Below are 25,681 nucleotides of genomic sequence, written 5' to 3'. Positions count from 1 at the left end.
GCAGTTCTCCTTCAGGGTGTCATGTGATGGAAGCATAGAGGCATGTGTGTCTCGAGTGGAACCTTGCGTGCTTGCGATGCCCGGATGCATTGACCAGGAATGTGATGTGTAAATTTATTGTAAAGGTGTTTGATGTATTTTGCAAGGGTTATCCTAGTGCCTCGAAGTGACTGAGATTTACAGGTGGCCCTTTTATACATTTTCTATAAACCAATAAATATTGAATTGCCGTTGAGTGTCTTAGTTGGTATGTGTATAATGTGTTTGAGCATCGAAGCATAGAGTGTTAGTGCAAGGAAGTTAGTGGAGGGCTCAGTGGGCAACTCGAGGATCCATCCAGTGTGGCCATGGCAACATCACAGAAGGGGTGTCCTTTGGGTGACGTCTCATTTATTGTATCCTTATGGTAAGCTACTTGACAGGGTACATCCTGAGGTACACTTACGAGGGCTGGTATCTCTGGCACTGGACAATGGGCAGTGGTTGAAACTGAATGAGTTTGGGGGAGCATGGGGAAGATTGGAAAGTATAGAGAGCATGCAGTACCTGGTAACAAATATGCAACGGGTGAGCATAGTTTTGTAGTGAAGTTCAGGGTAGATATTCGAGAGAGCTCAGTCTCCCAGTGGGGTCCGTAGGAACAACTCAGCATGCTAAAAGGTCAAGGTGCGGTATCTAGGAGCCAGTCAGGCGAATTACAGTGTGCATCGGATAGCAACAAGCACAGTGGGCCACCAATTGCATTGGGAACCAGGATGCCAAATAACAGTGGGACACCAGAGACAAAACCCCAGGGGGGGAAAATTGCAGTGTGACACACATGAGCAGAATCACAGGGGGGCAAATGGGATCGGTAAAATGAGCTATAAATTAGACCATTGATCCGGTTAGTGAGGGGAGCAAACAATCGAGTCACACAGAGCATTAGAGGTCATAGAGAAGCATGGCAAAGTAGCAAGGTCTTCTCTCCACAAAGCTGCTATTACACTTTCCCACTTTGCCAGTAAGTCTCTTTGGGCCAGATTATTATCATAAAGCAGCACAAATGAATGGAGCACAGAGAATGCACTTGTTTCATTTGCAATGCTTTCCGAAATGCGCAGGTCAGCTTATTCACAAAGCTGAGCGGACCATTTATGGAGGGGCTGGACTGTAGCGCAAAGATGCTCTGTCCAGCCCTCTTGCAAGGAAAACCCTTTCCTGTGAACTTTTGCAGACGTCCTGGAGGAAGAATATACCAGGCAGTTGGGAGGCAAAGCCCGTGAGAGGAAAAGGGGGAGAAAGAAAACCCCTTACCTCGTGAACATTTGCAAAAGTCCTTGCAGGGTAGTATACCAAGGACCTGAAGTTGTGTAAAGACTTTGGGGGAGATACCTGGAATGGGAGCATAACAGGGGATCTGAAAAACCCATAGACTGATTCCTGGTAGGAGAGTATACCAAGCAATCTGTAACAGTGATCAGAAGAGATAAAGAAAGACCGTTATGGGATTTATAGAGAAACTGTTGGATAAAGAGACACTGTTTGCCATCCTACCTAAAGATCTAGGGGAAGGGAACCACGCTCTGAATCCAAGGGTCTGTACTTGGAAACACGACACAAAGGAATTGCTGGATAAAGATAGTTTTTTTGCTATCCTACCTAAAAGTCCAAGTGACAACCGCCCTCTGGCAACCGCCCTCTGGATCCACTGGTTTCTCCTTGGAAACACCTTTTTGTTGGAACTATTGTTATACATTCGGTTGTGAACACTATCTTTTTGCTAATATCAAGTCAAAGAGATTTCCATGCACTTTTTTTGTTTTGTTTCTCTATCTTACTTGGAGAATAATACATCTTTGTGTCTGCCTCTCATTTCTGACTCCTCACAGCACTCTGGTGACTCCACTCATTACCATAAGCAGAGTGCTAAGGGGCACGGGAGGCAGGGACTTTAGGATCAGGGAATAGGCTGGCTGACAGAGCCCAGATCCTCAGTTTGCCTTCCTGCATTTTTGTTGGCAGGCTGTCTCCTACCTCACTCTAACTATCTCTTGTGCTTCACACAGTGGGCCCTTCTGGGACATTTGCCTGTCTGGGAATGTGCAACATTTGTACTTGGGGCAAGGGCAAGAATCCCTGGTTGTTCCTCCCTGAAGTCTTACCCAGTGTCTCCAAACGTTCTGAGTCCCATCTCATACAGCATGTGCAGCCACAAGCCAAAAAAGGAATCTCTATGCCCAACCGCCTGCCCCCTTCTCCTGTTTTTGAGGCTGCTCCATAACAACTCTTTCAAAATGATGCTGAAACCTTGCGAGGGTGTTCGTTAGGAGGAGCTTGTTGAAATGAGGAACTGGCAACATAAATGATAGAATGTGGATTCCTTCAAGTGCCCCATGAACCTGGATGCACCAATCCCCTAGCCTAAACGGGCTGCAAAGGTTGCAGCAAAGGTTAAAGGAGAATTCTGACAGTTAAAGCAGTGCAGGGGGGGCAGTGCATCGATGGAAATCCTACAACACTGCAGTTTCGTATGTGCAGTATCTGTGGACCCTTGTTAACTACTGATATCTGGCAGATCTCATTGAAAACACAAGCTAAGAATGGTACATACCAAAATGCACTAGGACGAAGGGTTACATTGTAAACGAGAGCAGGATTCATTAGCCCAGCATCAAGGAATGTGGAAACTGCCCACATCAGTTGTCAGAATATAGCTGAGACTGTGGCAGGTCAATGATTGCCAACAATGAGGATGCATTTCCCTCGGACTAGGATCCCCAATGTCTTAAAGGAAACAGGGATCCTCAAGTAGCCATGCAGTTTTCTCTAATCCAATGGGGGCCGTCCTGCCAAAGAGAGGGAGGGGCTGTCCGGTATTTTCCTCTGCACAAGGTGTTAACTGTCCCCAGAGGGGTGTCCTGGAGTCAGGAAGGAGTAGCCTCACCCATCGACAGCTATTTGCACTACAGAAAAGGGGAGGAAGGGCCGGACTTTCTGGAATAAGGTGGTTTCCTGACTGTAATTTGTACCCAAATATGTAAGCTTTAACACATTTTATAGGATTTCTCACAGCAATGTCGGAAAGTAATTTGATGGTTTTGAAACCAGCTCCAAAAGCTATGAAATGGCTACTTTTTATTGCCTGGTCATTTTCAAATAATCCAAAAATAGCATTAAACCTTGATTATTTCTAAGAGGATTGTAGAAACTTGAGCCATGGCTCATTGCATTCAACTTGAATTGACATTTGCAAAAATATGTCAGATTGAGATTTGGACCTTCAGGTGGTATTTCGGACCTCCCATGTCGGACGAATGCCATTTATACAATTTGCCACTGCGCCGAAATCAGACATGAATGTGGGTTGCGTATGCAAATGCAGCTTCAAATTCCCAGTAAGATTATAGTTTGACCATTTGGAGGAAGGTGGTATTTTTATAATTCCACACCCTAATTAATATGGAGTTTTTGGACTCACAGGTTTAGGGGGTCATTCCTCGTCATTATATTTCCCTGACGGAGAATGCCCATTTTTGGACATCTAAAATGTCATATCAGGGAGTTTAATGCCCTATTTGTACTGTGTGAATCACCATTTTTGAGATTCATAATAATTTTATTTTGTTACCTTACCTATGGTGGCTACACTATGTTCATGAGGTATTACTACCCGGCAAGGGAAAATCACATTGTAACAGTCCATCTGATTGCCCCTTGCCGGGTCCTTACCAGCCAGACAACGACTCACGAGTCGGAGCCTTGCGTCCCTACGTTTAGTCCCTTGTCCCCGTCCATGGCGCCCATCCTCTTTATTTTCTTTTCTTTTTCTTTTTAATGGCTGCCATGGAACGGCAGAAGGGATCATGCATAGTCCCTTTTCCCATTCCATGGCCGCCATCTTCTTTGTTTTCATTATATTTACTCTTTTGAATGGCTGCCATGGAAAGGAAGGTGAGCATTTTTTGTCTTTTTTCAGTTGAAAATTAAAGATGCTATTGGTACCCCAATCCCACGGGCCGCAGTACTAATAGCAATAAACCCCTCGCTCAGGGGGGGGGCATTACCACTTCATGTAATGCCTCACAGCTTGGGGCTTATTGATTAATTAATTGGCACGAGGTGCTGTTAATGTAGCACTTAAGCAATGCTTCGCAAATGTTATGTTACTAGGGTTTATAGAGTGCACTGCTGCCATTTTCATGGTCTTCAGGAGCTCAATAGCGAAGGTTGGTATGTATTCCTGATTCAAATCAAGTAGAGCACTATACCAGATGTTGTTTTGATTGGTAAATATGTACGAACCATGGGTTCTTCCAATTCTGTTTTTTTCTTTGTGTTGTCTGATAATCAGAATAGTTTGTTTGTTTGTTTGTTTAGTATTTATTGTGCGCACCGGACCCTGGAGTATAAGGGCGCAAAGGTAAGACGATGTACATAGTGTTTCTTCAATACACATTTCTAGCTAGACACTACCAAACAAGGTTCCAAAAACGAGTATTCAAAACCAGCTTGTAATTCATTGTAAGCCTCGGACCTGGGGCCTTATTTCTTTATTTACTTAATTACAAACAGTTGTTAATAAGCGAACAGGAACAACTGGCAAATGGAACACTGTATAATAGAAACAATAAAATGTAATAAAAGCAATAACACATCACTTTAAGAACAAAACACAGTCCCAATAAGAATAAAGAAAGACTTTACATAGGAAAACAAGGCTTCAAATCTTGAAAGCAGTTAAGGAGAGAAGATGCGAGGTATACATTGATAAGAAGGTAAATCCGAATTTAAAGGATAAGACAAGAACAAGCGTGATTTGCGGTAGATGATTTCTTCACAAGGGGAATATCCAACCAGACCAATTGTCCCACGAAGAACACCCAAAATGAACAATTTCACAGAAAGATATTTTGGTTTCTGCAACCAAATTGCTTTAAAAGCAGTGCAACAGAGTTTAAATTGTATGGGTGATTCGAAAGGCAGCCAGTGTTAGGTTTTGAGAATCTGATGATATGATCATATTTCTTTGCACCAACAACCAGGTGGGCAGTGCTATGGTAATTTGATTTTAGAGGCCTGAGTATACATTTTTGAATGCCCTTAAGCTGAGCATTGTCTCCATCAATAAGGATAACACCAGATCCTTAGGGATATAGGGTTTAATTTGGAGCAAGAAATCTGATATTGAACAGTTTTTAACTTTTTTAGTCACAAGAACTTGCATTGACAATTTACTATCAAGCTAAAAGCCTAGTGAGTGGGCAAGTGAAACTAAAGTACGACAAATATTATATTTACCTAAGTTGGAGAGCCAACTTGAAATGTCATTATTTGGTTTCCCAAGAGGGCACACATATTATTCGGTATTTGCTATATTAAATTTCAAATTTTCTACCAACTAGGTCTCAATAGTATCCTGACACTGCTCAAGCGGAAGATATCCACAATAATTGTTAATTGCAGGCACAACTGAGTATCATCGTCGTACTCATGAATTTTAGTGCCACACTCTGCAATTAGACCTCTGTGCGGCTCTCTTATATTCAGATAAATAGAATGAGTGATAGAATGGATCCCTTGGGTACACCCCAATGTACGGGCTGAGTGGAACGTGCCCCTTTGGACACTCTGTGAGTGACCAAATTGAAAATATTGAAACCGTTTCCACGCTCTACTACGTAGGCTCATGCAAAGCAAACAAGATGTTAAGAATAGCCCCATGGCCCGCCGTATCAAATGCTGCTGAAAGATCTAAGAGCACATGAGCAGGCCTGCCCTCCATCATCAATTCTGATAATCATAATACCATTTATTCAACTCAATTTTTAGTTAGACAGTACCAAACAGGGTTCCAAAAACCACGATTCCAAACCAACTTGTAATTTATTGTAAAATTCGTACCTGGGGTCCTATTTTTTAATGTACTTATATTACAAGCATGTGTTAAAATGTGAACCTGACCAATTGGCAAATGGAGCGCTGTACAGAAGAAAAAATTAAATGTGATAAAAACAATAAAACAACACTTTAAAAACAAAATGCGGTCCCAATAAGAATAAAGAAACACTTAAGAAAAAGAAAAGTCTCCATATCTCCTGGGCTCAGGCTCAGTCACGTGTTGTGCACATGTGGGAGACCCAATGTGTTACTGTTAATAAAGAGGCAAATGGCTTCCCACTGGCTAGGCAATTAGCCACCATGACTCCTGCCTGTAGGGTCATGTTTAGGCACGTGCCAGCGCTGCGCAACAGGCCGGGGGCCCACACCTCACGGCCCGCCTCCACCAGGGACCCGGGCGTCATATAACATCTGACGATGAGGATGGTATCCGGCCCCCGCCGATCTCGAAGGAGAAGGGACGCAGACTGTCCTTGCCATGCGACCGGCATGAAGCCGTGGCGAGCATGGCACCAAAGGCCAAAATGGTGGGCACAATTGGGAGTGCGGCCTCCCCACAGCCCCAACACCAAACGGACCGGCTGCATGAAAGGTCCGCTGGTCTTTCTGGCATGCATCAGAAAGGAAGTGTAATGTACAAATTGCTCTCGCCCAGGAGAGCCTGTCCTGGGTGTGGCCCAGACCGCAGCTGGTGCAGTAATCAAATGTAACTCCCGTCAGAGAGAGAAGAGATGCGGCGAGTGATCAGCTGCCTGTTATATGGCACACCAGGGCCACTCTATTGAAGTAGGGCTCTCGACTGGGGGAGACCCATTGAAGACCATTGCCGCCACATTAAATCATTGTCTCCCATCTGAGGGGCATCAGCGCAGTGTTGCTGCAGCCGGTTTAGTTCCTGACTGGGCCACGAGCGGCCTCTGCCGCATGTGGAGAGAAAGCGGCCCGCTGCCGTGCTAAGTAAAAGATCTCCTGCCCAAGGGGAGAGTGTAAAACTGGAGGGGGGTCTGTACTTCTGCTCTCTATATGATAGAGAGGCACAGAGGACCCCAGCCAAGATTCTCTATTGTTGGTAGCAATGGGCGAGCAATCAGGGCCTAGATTCTTAGGAGGTGATGCAGGCTGGTTCTTAAGTACAGTGTAGTCCCCAAGCCCCCACAAAGGAATGTCCACACACTGTATTAGTTAAAACACAGTCTTTATATAATTAAGTTCAAGGTTATGTACACAATCACAATAACTCACTTTGTGCTCAGTAAATCTACAATGGCAAATATATACAGTTCTAAGTGGTACCACAATTATTATTAGATTTCATTAAAGTGCATCAAGTGTACTCTGCTTAAATGTCATCCAAATCACTTAATAAAGGTAACCAACAATAGACATAGGAGGCAAGCAGTTGGTTAGAACAATTGGCAGAATACTGGCCCCTACCACTAGACACATTTCTGTGTGGAGATCCCCCCACCTGGGCAACCTGTAAAATAAAGATATATCACAAGCCCAGTCCATATATTGTTCAATTAGTTTTATTCCCTTCTATAATGTTTCTACCACCCCAATGTACCTGGAATAGCAGAGTTCCTCGAGGAGGCATTGAGGGATCCTTCTTGAGTGACTCCCTTTAAAGCAGGAGCAATGGACCGTCGATGGGCCTCGAAGAAAGTGAACTCGACGATGTCGAGGCAGCGGCTTCGGTCCTGGCGGTGCTCATCCACGATGAGTCAAAGACGTCCTGCAAGGAAGAGGCGTGCGGGGCACCTCGATGTCGAGAGTTCAGGACCGCAAAGAGTTTGTGAAGAACTGTGGCCCAGCAAGGGCATCGAGTCATCCAGCGTCTCTACGGTCTTTGGGTGGCAGGAAACCCACGACCGGATGCTCCTCGGCGCATCAACATCCTGGCCTTCTGCGGCAGGATAAGGCGGGCGGTGGTGCGTACGAGCGTGTCCGTGAATCAAAAGTCTTAGGCAAAGGAGCGTGTGGCTGCGGTCGTCGATGGCACGGCATCCAGCGGTCCCCGCTTCTGAGCAACACGGCTTTGACGGGCCTCCAGCTGTTACAGCAAACTTGCGAACCCTGGTCGACGACGGTGGACGGAATGTTCAGTGCTTTATCTTCATTCTCCTCAGCGGTCCCCATCTCCGGTCGGCAACCTGTCAAGGGTCTGACTTCCGGGGAGCTTCAGCGAAGGTTAGCAGTGCTTGATGGTCCCTCGGAGCACAGGAAGGGGGCTCCTAACCAGGTCCTCTCTTGGATCAGTCTCAATGGCTTTCGGCTTTCGGCTTTCGGTGAAGGGAGACAGCAGTCAACCTTCTTCAGGCTCGGCTTCGAGATCCAGCTTCAGTTTCAAGGTTAGTTTCAACTCCAGCTTCTGAGCGATTTCTAGCAGTGAGAGGCCCCCAGATATACTAGTTGATCTCCCATTCATTTTGCTGGGTCACACTCAGGCAACCAATCACTCAGAAGGGCATTCAGCAGTCAATCAGCCAATAAGGCATACAGTGCATTCAGGCCATACTCGTACCTCTCAGACACTCACAACAAGGAATGTGTATTGGGACAGGTATCCAGCCATTCGACACTACACACTGCATTCATAGCAGTTTCGGGCAGGGCTGTCTCAGTCATTGTGTCAAACACCAGAAACCAGACATCCACAACAAGAAGTGCATATTGGTCACGCACTCCATTCACCCAGGTCCCACCCACAGGGTGTACCCACAACATACAGTCACTGTAAGGCTCCAGCCAGTCTGGCCTGGACTTCACAACAACAACATATATGGAACTTCCACCAAACAGCCAGTCAGGGGGAGGGGACAGAGTCAGGGCTTCCCAGGACTTTGGGAAAACAAGGTAACAGGAGGCCACAGGGGCCATCTTGTTTCCTATCAGGAATCAACTGATTCCAATGGCAGGGCCTGGGTATCCCAAAATGGGGGATACTCAGAGCACCTGTCAAATTCAGCATGGAGCTGCCACCAGCCCATACCCTGCTCTGTGGGCCACACACAGGTGCCCAAAAACATACAATAGGGGCACAGGATTGTACCCCCACCCATGGGTGTCATAAGGGTATCCTGTGGGTCTGTACATCAAATCAAAAACTGGAAGAGCTGCACTGCCAGGAGTCCCACATGGACTCCTGGGCAGAAAACAATACAGAACACAAATGAAAACGGACTACAGGACAAGGACAGGGAGGCCCTGTCCCTCCAATGCATTTCCAGCATCACAGAGAGGAGAGAACGAGCCTTGGCAGCTGCATCAGAATGATTGTCTACCGCCTGGGGAGAGTAGCGGTGGCTGCGACCGCAGCATTCACGTTGGGATTGTCCCACGGGAGGGTAAGAAGGAGTGGCATCGGCCACCAAGTTAATGTAGTCACCTCCTGCGGGGGTAAGAAGGAATGTGGTATCACACACCAACGGCCGCCACCCTCTCCCTCCCTATCGGGCAAGATCAAACCCAGCTGCTGCTTTCCGGGGGAAAGTGCGGCTAGGGTCTTTACCAGGCTATCAACCTCTTGTCCCATGATGAACGTTCTGGACTGTTGGAGCATGTCCGGAGCATGAGAAGTGCAATAGCGCCCTGCCCCTTCATCAATAATGGAAGAGAAAGGATCCACACAGCAGATGTGGTCCCTGGTACATCCAGGTGCAGCTTTGCCTACATGCGGGGTGGAAAGGAGCGACCTGCAGCCGGGACCAAAAGTAAAGCTCGTCTGCCTGCTGCGCCACCTCTCCCAAGACAACTGGACCCACCCTTCTCCAGCAAACCAGCGACGCGGGTGTCAAGCTGTTTGCCTGCACACTGTTGCTTCATCTGGACTCAGCAATCCTGCTGATGCTGGGTACCCTGCCCCACACCCCTCCTGAACAGCGACGAGGGTGTTGAGCTGCTCTCCTGCACGCAAGTGCTCAATCATGAAAGACCAATCCTGCTGCTGCTGTGAGCTCTGCCCCAGAAACCCCAAGGACTACTCCTGCAACTTAAAGGTGACCCCCGGTAACACGGGTGCCGCTTTGCCTGCATGTGGGTGATGGACAGGTTGTACCAGGGCCAATAAAGTGAGAGGTTTAACTGATACCCTACATGGTTCTCCATGATTAAAGTGGTCCCAGCAACTTGCCATTTACTGTAGTATTGTTTATGTGTTGTGGTTGTTTTGTTTTATAGACCTGGCATGGGATGTTGTGACTAAGTCCTTCCTGGGCTCAGGCACAGTCACGTGTTGTGCACACGTGGGAGACCCCACGTGTTAGTGTTAATAAAGAGGCCAGCTGCTTCCCGCTGGCCAGGCAATTAGCCACCACGACTCCAGCCTGCAGGGTGTTATTTCGGCACGTGCCAGCGCTGCGCCACAGGTCAAGTGCCCACACCTCACAGCCCACCTCCACCAGGGACCCAGACCTTCCGGCCCCGTATCACCAGGGTTCATAATAGTCGAACAAAGAGCACATAGACATTGCCAGGCCTGCCTTTGAACGGCTGCTGCTCATAGCTCTCAACCATTTGAGTCGCAAAAGCGGGTGAAAAGACCCGATTTTGTTTTTGGCGGGTGAGAGGCCCATTGAAATGAATGGGCCTGCAGGAGTCTTGGCGGGTGAGTCCACTCTTTACAAGGCGGGTGACACCCGCCAGAAGCGTGTGAGTTGAGGGCTATGGCTGCTGTTTTGGCATGAAGTTGTTCTTTGGGTTGTATACCTCGCTCCACTGTCCACGCGCATACAGCCGATGTTTACTAAATAGCATCAAGAGCTGCGGTTTTCTACGCGCATGTCCGTTGACGCTATTCCGCAAACAGCGGCTCAAGGACAAGTGAGCCTGTAAGGCGAGGCAGTGCGAACCTGTCAGTACTGCTCCTCTCCAGATCTCCAGGGACGGGGCATGAGTTTTCAGAGTCTTTTGTTTCCACATCCTTTGATTATTAATTTACACGGGGAGACGGTGACTCCGTCAGAGTGTTTTTCCATGTCGCTCACCAGCGCCAGGGCTGTTCTCATTTTTTCCATCTCTGCATTTTTTATTTCTTCTTAGGCTTTTCAGTGTGTGTGTGTAGGAGCGTGAGTGGGAATTAGGGAAAATATATTGTCATGTATTCTCATTTTAGAAAAGCTTCAGTATTTAGTCTTGTGGTCTCTCTCTCTCTCTCTCTCTCTCTCTCTCTCTCTCTCTCTCACTATAAGGAATGTGCAGCGTTTTTTTTTTTTTACAGTTTGTGTATGTTAATAAGTAACGACGGGCGCCGAGGCTTGTGGGGCATTGCTGACCCTGCCATGTATGTTTCCCCACTCCGCTCGAGACTGCAACTGTCTAAGGGATGGAATTTACATGTATTATATGTTTAGCATTCAGGCCATGAGTTAAAACAATTATTGCATGTTGTAACATTTTCAGAGTTGTATTTATTCTGTTTTGCCGTATGTGATTTTTACTGATACACTTCGAGGGGTCCTGGACCAAAGGGGGAAAAAACTTTGTAATCAGAATTATTGCGTGACTGGTAACACCCACAGTTTTTAACACAGGTGTCATTATGGGGACATTTGCCAGGCACTGCTATTGAAGTCTGAGCCTTCACATATCCTCTGCTATTGGGGATAGAGCTCACACATGAAGTGCTTGCCTCTGGCATGTCACACGTTTGAATTCCAGCAGGGCCAACTCAGCCCTTTATCCCTCAGAGGTCACTTAGTGCCATTACATTGCATGATAATACATGCTTTTGTGTTCAGAAGTGTGAAGAGAAACCAGCATGAAGTGCTACCCTGCCCCTCCGCCCCCCCGGAAATTATTAATATTCATGTTGCTTTCAGATGCTGTAAATCCTTATGGGGAAGGTTGTTTGTGTTTCTATGTGTTTTGCATGGCAGGACTAAGAATGTCATTATGCCTTACCTGTACCAATTTCCAGAAGAGGCGTCACAGTCCACCACCCGAGTCAATGGGCCTCATTGAGACCCTGGCGGTAGAGTGATAGCGGCGCCGGTAGTACTGCCGGCGCCATTATCACTCTACATATTACGAGTTCTGCTTGCAGGGCCGCCCTGTATGCCTGGTCCGACCAGACGTGCAGAGCGACACCCGCTAGCAGAACAGGATGCTAACAACGGCCCCGTTATTCACGGGACCGTTGTTAGCATCCTCCCCATTCCCATTGAGCCCTATGGGGGGTCAAATGGGAATGGGGACATACCGGGTCCGGATCCCGCGAATGGGAATTACCGGGCCTGCAAAGGTCGGAATGGCCCGGTAATTCCCATTTTTCAGGACCCGGACCCTAGTTTGGGGGTAGCCAGGCCGCTAAAAAGGCATGGCTACCTCCAAACTCGTAATGAGGCCCAATGTTTTCTATAACGTCACAAACAGATGAATAGCTCCTAAACAAGGCTAACCAGGGTTGCTGAACCTTTCAGTCAGGCAAGAAGTATCCCGCAGGACTCGCCAAGGTGGCCGATCTGTTGCTATTGAAAAAGAAATCCACATTATATATGCAAATCACCCACATTGACCAGCTGACACATAAAAGAAATAGTCAACAAACTATCCAAATCTTCCAATGCTGGAATACATTGTCAGCACAGGCATCACCTAGTGCATATTTTTCAGTGGCAGTGTTAGCATATATTGTGTACACAGGCATCATGAAAGTGTATGTTACAGTAGCAGTGCTGGCATATATTGTGGACACATGCATCATCAACATGTTGGAAAATGCTCCTGTGTATTGTTGGTGACCTGGCATCTCTTGAATATTTTCATGTGTTACTGCTTCATACCCAATTTTCTAAAATACTGTGCTGTAAAATCACCATTTGAAATCATTATTTAAAAACATTTCTCAGGAGAGCACCCCCACACTACCATGCTTCCATAGAATAATACAGCTTCTACAGCTGGCATGTTATATATTGAGGGAGTGAGACAGTGCATATACTCATGGCCCTTCACTCCCACCCTCCGTCAACCTAAAAGCAATATTTTGTTGTTTTATGGCATGCTATGCTTGCTGTATTGTATTATGTTATGAAATATTTCAACTGTATGCTCTGTTTTCAAAGTTATGTGATGTCGGAAAATCATGCTATTTCTGTAGATTTTAGTGATATGTGTGGCTTGACTCTGTGAGTAACAAATCACTCACATGTAAGTTCAAAACCCTCTGCAGTGTCCACAAGGCCTTCTGTTGCTCGGGGCCCTCAATACCTCCAACTCTCTCTTCGTAAATACCTTTCTACTCGAGCTCTTCGTTCCTCCACCTCCGACTTACTCAGGGTCAGTCACTTCTCCAAGAAACGAGTTGGGGGTAGATCTCTTTCTTCGGGTGCCGCCTCCCTCTGGAACAGCTTCCCTGCCCCTCTAAAACTTGAGCCGAACCATCTCCGGTTCCGCAAACACCTCAAGACCTTCCTCTTTGCTTCTGCCTTCTCCCTTCCTCTCCCCTCCTGATTTCTTGTCTGTTACTGCACTGGTCACCTGGCTACCCTCTGATTTCAGGCCCAGGTCCATGCCCGCCCAGTTAAACACCTGCACTGCCTCTCGGCAACCCTTGCACTTGGATCTGTATCTGTAACCGTAGAGTCCCCCTACCTGCACTTTTGGACACCTGTTGTCTGCACTTACCCTTGCACGTGCCACCTGATGGCCACACTTCTTGTTATTGTCTTGATCCCATGTAGAGCTCGGCCCCCTCCCCTTTCCCCTGGCACTTTTACCCTCCACCGTCCCATGCACTTGCGCAATCCCAATGTCACTTGGCCTAGTAAGATCGTAGTCTCTGTCCTCCCTCTGTTCCCCCTTCCTTGCCTCGTTGCGCCTTAAAACACTTGTGTATAGGTGTGTTATCATATCATATCATATATCGTAGTATCCCAACACCCAAGTGCCTTCACACATAGCAAGGAGTCCATTTTGAAGCATACTCAGTGTTTTCAAGCATTTTCAACTATGTACCAAATGCAGGACACCTCTTTCCACATGGCGGCTCCTACTGTGTGGGTGCCCATGGGCAACGTGCTGGCGTAGTAATAGCAATAGAACCCTTGATAGGGGGCAATACTGATTGTGTCATGCCCCCGGGTTACAATAAAGCCCTCGCTTTGCTCGGGCTTCTAACTCGCTCTGTGGGCATTACCCGACATGTAATGCCCCCCTCCTCGGGTTCTATTGCATGATTGAGTATAAGCAAAGTCTGGCTTGTCCAAAGTTCCTTTAAGCGTTCTGATGAAGGTATCTAATGATACTGCAAGTAGATTGGTCCAAAATCTCATTTATTACCCAGCCTCTTTTGGGCCAATTTGATGCTGAACCCAAGAATCCAATTGAAGAAATGGTTCTCGGCCACGGGCCTCTGTTGTGGCTACTTGCTGTCTTTTCGCTTCTTCTGGTGCCGTACCTTCCATTTTTGCTGAGCTGACCGCCTCTGCCTGCTCTGAGCATCCTTCAGATTTTCGGCGATGTGGCATTAGGCCCCATGCATCTGCGATCATGCTGTGTACCAGTCTATTAGCTATTCATGAGAATTCCCATTTCTTCAGAATAGCCTCTGAGTAAGACTTCCTAGTGTGCAAATAATCAGTACGGTTGCTGACTTGGTGTATCATGGTCTTTTGAATAGTTAAATAATATTTCTCAATTCTTTTTCAGTATCATTAAGAAAATTGCACAGTATATTGGAGAAGTAATGGAGGATTCCAAAGATAAAGTCCACGAAAATTTACTAGCAAATGGAGGTAAGAAGCTGTGAACGGTTTTGAATATCTAGGCACAAATGTGGGCTACATGTATCAGCTTATGCGGCGATCGAAAACATACAGGACTCGTCTTTGTCTGTGATCTTCCCCTATAGGAAGTGTGTGTGTGTGTGGAGGGGGCTGGGTGGGCAGCACTTGTGTTGTCGGCCCCCCTGTGCATAAGTGGCAGAGCATCCTTATGTATAAGAAGGGCTGAATGAGGGCCAGCAGGTTATCAAACCTATGTGAACCCCATGCATCCATGTTACCCGAGTCATGTGGATACTCCTTAAAGGGGGGTCCAGCAGCTCCACCCTATGCTGCAACATTTAGTTTGTCTGCATTTGGCCCTGATTCCTGCGACTGGCCACTATCTGGCAACTATAATGCGCACTGGGACAGACTGCCCCCAATTAAATTTCCCCCTCCTACCCAGTACTGCTACCCCCTCTATGTAAATGTAGACTTGTGCACAGAAAAATGTATGCAACTGCGCTTCGTTAACAAGACATTGATCCGTCTATTGGTAGTTCTTTTCCCTGCACTTAGCAGGAATATAGATTGCATAAGTCCATGACAAGATGAGATTCTCACATTGCTTTCGTGACTCCAGGTTCCCTATCAGGAAATGAATCCTTAAGGATATGGGTCTCATTGCAAGTTTTGCGGTGCAGGATAAATGCTGGTAATTCCACGACCAGCACTTTTACCACACATCAAAACTACAAGTTTGCTGTTGGGTGTCACTGATTTACCTCCAGCCAAGATCTGGAGGTAAATCAGAACCCCACCGCAAAAAACTCCCGGTATTACCGGCACTGGTAATACCAGTGCCGGTAATACCGGCAGTCAACTCCATGGAGTCATATGGGACTCCATGGAATGGGGATTTACCACCTTTTTTCTGCCACCTGTAATATTCCGGAAATTCAAGGATATCAGGCGGCAGCAACAGTTGGTCAGTTTGCCGGTATCCCACCAGAATTACCGGCGAGATACCGACAAACTTCTAATGAAGCCCATTGTCTTAGGGTTTCAATAAGGTACATGTACGCACAGCTCCAATTCACTCTCCCTGTTCCGAAATCTCTTTGGGCCATGATACCAATAGCATTATGTGAAATACTCAACAGTAATCCAGGGCATGGCCGGTCTCAAAAGTCCCCACCTACAGGATGTAGGCTGTGTTTCCCGATGCCTAGTGATGTCCTAACTTTACTCAAAGAACCTTTTGTGAATGTAATCTCCCAATTTTTTTTCTTTTGGGGGATCATTTTCTCGAAACGGGAGAAAAATACAAGTTATCTATATCAAAATGAGAAAAGGATTACCCCTCTCTATGCCGGCATAGAGAGGGGTAATCCTTTTCTCCTTTTGATATATATAACTCACTTTACTCATTGCGGTGCCTGCTACAGCAAGATGTATGATTAGTTGCGGCCACAAGCGGACATATTTCTCCTCTATATTGAACAAAATAAATAATCGTGTAGTATGAAGTGAATAAAAGTAAAGATGAATGAGCGAGCAACACAGCAGCAGCACCACCCAGTCAGGAAGCGTTTGCAATATTCAAGCAAGAGCAGTGCAGGAACGGGTGCCCGAGCTCCAGGTCCTTGAAGCTAAGACTGGGGACATGTGCACTCACAGGCACAGGACGTCACGGCTGTTGGGAGGAGGGAGATGTGGGCAGTGGGAAATGCTACAGGTCTGAGGAGCTGGCGATGGGGGTGGGAGGAGGTTACATTAGACGAGTCCACAGAGTTTTCTGAAGGATTTAGAGAAATGGCTTCAAGGTGGCAGAGGCGTAAATAATTCAAGCCTTCTATTCACAATGAAGGGCGTGGCCACATGTTGCAGTGGCGGTCCCTTGCCCAATGCTCGCCCACCTGTCGTGGGAGACAGCTGAACACCATGGATCGGTATGAACACTACCGACAACCTGTGGTCGAGGCACATGTATCTACATACTAAACACATACACATGCATGTAACTTCTTAGAAATGAGTTCAGAAACTGTCCCAGCATCTCTGTTGTAGGGAAAGACGGCAGCGTGTCTTAGGTGTCTGTCTTATGTGCAGAAGATACATTCTCAGCATAGTTGCAAAGTTATGTAAATGATGTTAACTTTCTGCAGTGTACAGATGAGCAGGATGTTTGCTTACACGGTGCTCCCCAGTTTGTCATGTCATTGCTTTGAGTCCATGATCAAGTCACAAACCCGGGTTCACGCTGCTGCAGTGACCCACTTCAAAAAGCCTACATGTGATGTTGAGTGAGGGCCACTCTCTACAGGACATATCATGAAGGCTGTGCCTTTTCAAATGTACTTTCTTTCAGGAAAGAAGAATATGAGGAAGTGGTTGCCAAGTAGGTTGAGTGTGATGGTTGCTGTGTTTCCCGCCCGCTCCCTCTCACTCTACATGCATGACCATCCCACCTGTCTTCCGGAGGCGTCTCTTTCGGGCTGTAGGGGTACAGTGATCAGGTTACGATGGATTTCTATAGTAACAACCTCGTAGCATGGTCACCATATCCTTACGACTCAAGTAGCAACACGCGTGTGGAGATTTGTGTCTGCTGTCTGTTTTCTTCCTCTCTGACAGCTCTGCGCACCCGCTACATGGACCAGCGCTATCTGCAGAACCGGCAGACAGTAAGAAACCGCCTCAAGCATGCTCATCTCTTGCTTGTTTTCAACTTGTTACTAATGTCTTTCCAGACAATGCATAAGTGTGATAGCTTTTGTTTTGGCTACATTACCGGTACAATGATTCTCCACATGCTCCTATGTACTTAACAAGCTTATACAAAAGGACAAGTATTAACTGTATTTATACAAAGATAGGAGATACTTTTAGTGTGATCGAGCATGCACTATACAAGGCATGTACTTAACTCAAAAGCAGGGCGTCAGATTCACAAATAAGTAGGTAGTGTTACTCGTAGAGTTTTCAAGCGACTTACACTTTGAAGACCAACAGGTGACATTTATCCCCACATAGGAATAAAACCACATGAGACTAAGGAAGTAGTCACTGCCTACCCAACCCCCACCGTGCAAAACAATCGCAGGCATGCTTTCCCAGAAATCCACCGTGAAGACACTAGCAGAGTGCTCAGACAGCATCCCCTGTGACGCAGCTCACAAAGCACCCGGTACAAACCTAGCCAAAGAGCACAGGCAGCCTGCACAAAACAATAAGCAGCACAACAAATAATGTCAAGTGCCCAAGTCACACGCTACACACAGACACAGGAGTGGACACATACTGTGCAAACAGAAATGTCCACAAGTCCAGCTTTCGCATCACACACGTTTGTCTTGAAAATTCTGGAAGGCATAGTTAGTGAAAACGTTGAGGCCAACGCTGAGGTAAGTGGTCTAAAGGATCCTTGTTGGTGTGGATTGCGGCCGAACACCGACCCCTGGATGTCCAGGATGGGTTAATAACAGCACAGGACATAGAGCTGAGAACTGTTATTTCTTTGCTGTGTCTTTAGGCTCCTCCTGGAGTGGATCGCAAGCCAAATGAGCAACAGATTGCTGTGACCTCAACACACAGGTGTTGGAGCAGGATGCAAAAGCCAACCTTCCCCCCTTCAATGGGACCCACCCATCCTGGGCAACCCACAACCAGCAGATTAATAGATTCCATTTATTATTTCGGAGGAATGGGGGTACTAAAAAGAACATAAACCAGTTTGGATAATAGCGGTTAGTAGTAACACAATGGCTTACAGGGGCTAGAGTGGAAGGTTGGATCACAAGACCAGCCATTCTGTAGAATGCATGGGGGATTAGAAGAGGGGCCCAGAACCAGCCATGGGGTAGCAATGGAGGGTGTGAGGACAAGGTAAACCCCAGAACCAACCATGTGGTGGGACGGAGTGGGGGAAAACTGGGGCTCAGACTCAACCCTTAAGGGAGAGATAAGGGGTGTGGGGAAGGTGGAGAACCCAAAATGAGCCACTCGGTGGGATGGGAAGGTATTTAGAAAAGGGGGAGCTCAGAACCAGCCATGGGGTGGATGACCTCTGTAATCGCAACAGAGCAAAGTCCATCTGCTACTGGAGTGTCGATTAGGCCACCTCTGGGCTCCATCTTGCAAGGGGTCTGGGTTAGGCTCTTGGCGGACAATTTCCATGGTCACATTTGCCACTTAATAAAAATAATCCATAGTGGTGTGTGTATTTGGATGGGAGAAATAAAAGCTTAAGATCAACCCGTTTTTTCAGCTGATATCGCCGATGCCTTCACGGCCTACAGTCAGTGACGCTAATCAATTAAAGCAGATTCAACAGCTCCACAATCCATTCCCTTAATGTGTCCTAGATCACTTAATTGTGCACTGTCCAATCACTATCTTATGAGTTCTGGTGTGGGGCACAGTGTAAAAAACACTAAACCAGGATCCCCCACCCCTCCATTCTGTAATTAAATCAAGCATCAATCGAGACCTTTGAGGTACTAAGCACCCTTAATAGGCAACAGTACCTCACAGGCGATGTAGGGCTCCATTAATTGGCCATACAGCATGCATGTAATGGAGCACGCCACATTAAAGGCCCCACAAAGCCATACTGGCCAAGCTGCGTGATGGGCAATGCATGTCCCTCCCGGGCTTCCATCACCATGCCGCGTGTACCATGTACACCCCGAGCATTCCTGCACATTTCTGAATTACCCAGACATTTTAACCCCTTAAGTGCCAAGGACGAGAATGCTCGTCCTTTTTGCATAGACTTGCATAATAGCCTGGCACTTAAGAAAGACCAGCATGCATGTAAGCACTGCATTGCCACCCTGCACCCCAAGCCTATATGCAGATCGCCACCTTGCTCCGGTGCAAACATTCCGTAAATCATTTATGCATCTCACGTCATGTCTACAGGCAGGATTGTCCAGAACTCGAATGACCTTCGATGTCCCCGTGCCTGCAGTCTTAGATGAGTGTTTAATGTTATACATACAGCTGTAGCTATGGCAACATATAATAATGACATGGTGCAATACCACATTTTCATTAGTAAATGAGTGGCACACTTGATTCTGTGCATTCTGGTGGTGGCTTCCAAGGAAGGTCAGGAAGAGAGTTATCACAATCCTTCTGCGGGCATTTTGAGGCCTGACAATTACAAGCCACGGATGTTGTGATGTTGAGATAGGCACACAAGTCCCGATGACGCTTCCCCACTTTATGCATGTGAACGTCACGTTTTGTTTGTGTTTCCTTAGCAATTCGTTATGTGTACATCAAGAACAGTTGTTGCGGCCATCAGGGGTGTTGCTAGGTCTGGAAAAGATCCGGGGCTCCGCTCATTTTGGGACTGTCGGGACTGGGGGCTAGCTAGCCTTTTTGGTTTTAACCCCTGAGCTTCTATCCAGGGCTACAACAAAAAGACCCGGGGCTATATCCCCCCGACCCCCCCCCCCCTAGCAACGCCTCTGGCGGCCATGTTAACGGTGCTACTGCATTCATGTGGGCACAGACCTGCATGTGCAGGCTCTCCAGCCTCAGCTTGCCACTCTCTTTATGAGTGAGGTCTATTCCCATGCCGGGCCCGTCTAATGATTCATGTGAGGGCCATGCCATAGAAGGCATTAACATGGTACCATGCTGAACACTGCTTTGACTGTAGCGCGTGGATGAGGGCCATCTTTTATACACTGTTTGGGTGTCAGAGTACTGAACGACTACTGATGGTAACTTTTACAGGTTTAGATGAGGACAGCTCGGCCCTCCTGCGTGGTGCACTATATCTCATGGGGAGGGTATTGACCGTCCGGACGGTCCAATGTTCTTTTGCCAACAGTCGTTTTTCCAATGGAATTTTTACTCATCGAAATATATATGTGGGGGCGGGTAAGGGGTTAAAAGCAGTGGGATGAGGGGCGGGGTGGGGTTAATAACATAGGCAAAAGGAGGAGTTCGGGGGAATTCCCCCAAATTATACAAACACATTTCAATGAGTTTTTTCGATGGATGTTTTTCAGTACAAAATCCATTGAAAAAACGACTGTCGGTAAAACGACATAGAACCATTCACCACATATTGTCAACCAGTGTTAAAAAAACCATTGCAGCTGGTACATACATCTGTATGTCCATAATTGCATTCTATTTAGTACAAAACTATTAGAATAAATCATTAGAAGAAAAATATGTTTCCACTGTAATATCACATGTACTCACATTACAGTAGAGAAGTGCCTAAACAACACGAGATTTTAATGTCTCTTCTATAACTTGGAGAGTATCTATTTGTGGTATGTTTGTACACAAAGACAACACATCTCACCTGGATAGGCATGAGGTGTAACAGAGCTGGCAAGGTACATATTTAATAATATCCAGGCTGGACAGAAAGTTAATATGTTCTCCATATTGTCTTGCAAAATGAATTTTAGAAACAGATGTATACATCTGGTTTTATGATTGCACATAGACATAGGAAAAGAATACAAGCAGCAGTATTTATGCAACCTATTTATAAAAGCAGTGGATTTAAAGGTACAACATTCTGAATAATGTTCTGTAATAAGAGAGAAGAAAATAAACATGATGTGTAATTAAAACAACATCAACAATAAGAAAAATAAATGCATGCCAGAGTTTTATCAAGTAAGACCGGCCAGGGAATATAAAGAACTCTCCTGGTGATATATAGATATCACCAGGAGAGTTCTTTAAATGTAATATAATATATAATGAAATATATCGTCAAATTATTTCTTCTAATAGTTTTGCAGTAAGTACAATAAACATATAAACATACAGATTTCCTTACAAGCTGTAATGGCTTTTTAAATTACGTTACTTGGCACGCACACTGTCCATAGTACCAGGGAGTGCACCAGAAAAGCCATTGTATGCCAGGATCTTAGTTTGAAGACCAAAATACGTATTTCTCCTTTGCATGGTGTTTGTTGTGTGGTGTGGTGTGTTGTGCTCATTTCTCTGTTTCCTGCACCTCCTTTGCCCCTGCAATGTTGGCCATATTTTAGATGGTGCCCTTTAAGTTTTGGCTATTAGGTGGTGCTCAAGTGCCACCTATACACAGAAAGAAATGACATTGGTAGACAAGTAAGAGGGAGATGGGATTGGCGGAGAAAACCACAGCTTGTGGGTGCCGTTTGTATTTTACCGCCCCGCATTGACCTCCAATGGGCATGCTAATCCCTATGGCCATTCTCACTGAGCCCCCGCACAAAGTATACCCCCTGGGATTTCTTTGAGATAGCTGACCTCAAGCTTGGTGCTGTATAGGACCTAACAATGTTACTTCCAGTTAGTCTTCTGAGAGTCAATAGTTTAATTGAAGCTGTAAATGAGTTCCTAGGTTCACAAAAATGTCTTCACCAAGTGTGACTTCAGCCAATTGATTTATAAGCAATATGTGGCAGCTTGCATGTGCTACCTGCACTGAAGTCCTATTAAAAACTAATACTGGAAAAGCCAACTGTTTTGGCTTTGGTATAGGCACTAGCATGCCATTTACATTTGGCAGGAACTGACAGCATGTGCCTAGATAATGTTTTCCAGCTCTTGCCATTTTATGATGAGTTAATACCATTATGGCAGTGCTTGGCCTTATCCTATGCCTACACAAAGCCAACATTCGTTGGCTTTGCCAATGCTTGTTGCTGTGTGCCCATGCATGTATAATGTTGCTTTACAGGCAATGTATTTAGTTATATTTATCCTTTGTGCTTTTATAGCCACATTTACGACATACTCTGCTAATCTGTCTTTACATTTGGGGTTTTAAGTCATGGTTGCCTACTGAAATGGCACTCTCCTCCATGCCAGCACGGTGTGGTTTTCGAAAGCATCCGTTGGTTTGGTTTTATGTCCCTTTCAATATACACTTTGGTAACTATTTTGGTGATTAAACGTATCAGGGTCATTATTTCGTGGCAATTGGTTCTGCAGCACTGGATCCAGCGCAGACTGTTTGCGCGCCCAATAACACATGGCACAACCCCGTACCCTCGCCACCCCCCCCACGACCTACTCCCTTTTCATTCTCAGTCACGCCGGTGCTCCATGCCCATTTCCCACTTCTTTTCCAGATTCCCGCTTTATGCCATCCCCGTTTTTGGCGACATCCATTATCCCCCAGTCCCGGAGGTGGCACAGCTACAGCACTGCTTTTGTGTGGAGTGTCTTTTTACACAGGGGACACCCCTGTGACCCCGTGTTTTCTTTCTTCTGATGTGAGGAAACCCACGTGACCGAGTGGAGTACCGAGCAGGGCTGAGGTTGCCCCCCACACCCACCCCAGTGTCTCTTTAAATAGCCAGACCGGGGCATTTGTCAGCGTGACACCACTCTGAGGGTGCTGAACGGGAAAGGTGTCCCTCTGGTAGGACAATGAGGGTGCTGAGCAGCACAGCATTCCTGCTCAGCACTCATTGTCCTGGCAGCAGGACACCTTTCCCGTTCGGCACCTTCATTGTCAATAAGGGTGCCGAGCAGCACAGCGTTACTGCTCAGCACTCTCATTGCCCTGGCAGCAGGACAACTTTCCTGTTCCACACCTTCATTGTCAATGAGGTTGCCGAATGGGGGAGGTGTCCCTCTGCCAGGACAATGTCCCGCTGAGCCTCCGGCGGCAGCAAAGCGGCTCTCCTGAGAAGCTGGCATGTTGCTCTATGGCATTACAGTGTGAGCCATTAGGCACTGATGGGAGGCAGGGGGGCTATTAACTGGGACTTGTGTCCCTTAAGAAATGTGAATGGGGGTGATCAGGAGTGAGAAGGGTGCATAATGCTGCATGCTTTAGGAAATAATGAGTGGCTTTAAACCCCAGGGGGGGATTGGTTAGGCTCACATTAATCTGCATGATGCTATTGTGACTTTGCATGCAGGATGGGGAGAATAAAACTAAAGACTTAGGGCCTCATTACGAGTTTGGAGGTAGCCATGCCGTTTTTAATTCCCATTCACAGGACCCGGACCCGGTACGTCCCCAGTCCCATTTGAGCCCGCATAGGGCTCAATGGGAATGGGGAGGATGCTAACAACGGCCCCGTTAATAACAGGCCGTTGTTAGCATCCTGTTCTGCTAGCGGGTGCTGACCAGGCGTACAGAGCGGCACCCGCTAGCAGAACTTGTAATGAGGCGGTGAGGCAACAACGGCGCCGGTAGGCCCATATTATGGCTCAATATATTTCTAAGCGATGTATCTAGTGTAAATCATATGCAAATTAGGCGGTTTGCATGTATGTTGCCCCACAGAGCCGGGACAGAGCTGTAATAGATGAGTTTCCTGTATCTGTAATGGTCCTGGAGTTTTATTTTTTTTGTTATGTGTATGTGTTTAAATGCCATCTACCACTAATGGTACCAAAACATGAGACGTATGGAATCGCGCGCACTGCATCTGGAGGGAAATGAGCAGGGCTTTTTGTGTGGCTTGTCCCCTTACCCCCCACTCTTGCAATGTTGGATACTCCCCTGCCGGCACGACCCCTGTGCGATCGGAGGGGGCTCTGCCTGCTACTCGCCCCCTCCTGCCCTATCCCACATAGTGCTCTGCTTGGTCCTGCCCAGTTCCCTTTGAGTGCAATGGCCACGGTGTAAAGAAAATGCACACAATAATGACTGCAAAGGGGGAGCTGATGCCCCGATTAGACACTTGCTTGACCGGTGCAATGGTTTTGCTTTCACATTATACATTAGAGTTCCTTAAAACAGTGAGCAGTGATTTTGCTAGAAACCTCCCTGGGGTTGAGGGTGGTAACAGACTTCCTTAAAATGATAAAATCCCTTGCAGCTGAACTGTCGACATTGAAAGAATGACCTAATATGCAAAGGCATTTGGTGAATACTGCATGTGTGTTGGGTAGCGGCTCTAGACATCACTTCCTCCTATCCTGAGTGAGACAGAGTGACTCATTGAGGAATTGAGGAACAGGCAGCCGGCCATTTGGGAGGAAGTAGTTGAATGGGCCCTGACTCCACATCTTATGCTTTCGCCGCAAGATCACACTCCCTCCGCTCAAGCATTGACCCTTCCCATTCACTGTATTTTCTGGGCTAGAAATATCAAAGCCCCATAGATGTAGAAGCTCTGTTGCCATTAAAGTGTATCAGGTTTTAAAAGCTTCCAAAGGTATTGGTCTGCCTGCCAAACGTGGTCTGCAGAGGCCACGATATGCTTAAATATCATTCTAGAACAGTACCTTTGAAAAAGGGTGCTTTTCGCATGTTGTTTAGCAAACTGTTATAATTTGAGTCGCAGATTATATAAGTCACTGTGATTGCCGCAGTATACGAGATAAAGCATCCCCAACTGAACACTGTAAGCACATTGCAAACCACTGAAGAGTGTTGTTAATGTAATGTAAAGTAGGCTGATGTAGTACATTGTCGGCCATTTTGGCAGCTTCTTTGCCCATTTTATGACCACAGGGGCCTCATGTTAAATGTCTTTGTAAGATCATTTAACTTTGTGGTGACCTACAATGTCTTCGTTAGGTCTGACTTTATCGTGCATTAGCTCTCTGCCAGACCTCTTGAAGAGACATATTATGGAGCCCCTTGTGTCAATCTGCTGCTCCATGGCGGGTCATGGTGGAGAGCGGTTAGAGCAGCAACCATTTTGCAACCATTTTGCAGAAGGTGAGGGGGGGGTTATTGAATGTTGGTTTTAAGAGCTTGTTTTGTTTCCGTTACATTGTGTTTGTTATTTTTGCTGAAATTATTATTCTTATTATTATTACTAATGTCTATGGTTGGCACTGTTTGTGTGTTCATGGTTGTATTGTATTTTCTTCACTTAGCTAATCAGAGATTAGAGCAGCCTCTGCAAAGGAACAGTGGCCCCCCCAAGTGATCACAAGCTTCACTAGGCTTCGAGATCAATCCTTTGTTGCAAGTCTTTCTCACTCTTATTAAAGAAAGTTATTATGTCCAGGACTTTCAAAAGATTCTGTGCATTTTTACCCACAGGACAACTAGCCCATAAACAAATGGAGTCTGTGACACGAGATGTGGGCCTCTGATCCACAGAGCAGGGGTGGTGGATCTATACAGGGTTCAGACAGATGAGCAC

The 25,681-nt window shown here is 46.5% G+C and overlaps 1 protein-coding gene across 1 annotated transcript in view; it reads left to right on the top strand.

Annotated features, from left to right (window-relative positions):
* The window catches only part of ATP6V1C2 (ATPase H+ transporting V1 subunit C2), a 462,596-nt gene that overhangs the window by 79,553 nt on the left and 357,362 nt on the right, over nucleotides 1–25,681 (top strand). The window contains exon 4 of the mRNA XM_069605972.1: nucleotides 14,530–14,615. Within this exon, the coding sequence (XP_069462073.1) occupies nucleotides 14,530–14,615 (86 nt within the window). The remainder of the gene's footprint in view (nucleotides 1–14,529; nucleotides 14,616–25,681) is intronic.

Source organism: Ambystoma mexicanum, chromosome 4p (genome assembly GCF_040938575.1).
Source record: "Ambystoma mexicanum isolate Mex_15411 chromosome 4p, UKY_AmexF1_1, whole genome shotgun sequence".
Lineage (NCBI taxonomy): Eukaryota > Metazoa > Chordata > Amphibia > Caudata > Ambystomatidae > Ambystoma > Ambystoma mexicanum.
This window is presented reverse-complemented; position numbering and strand designations above follow the sequence as displayed.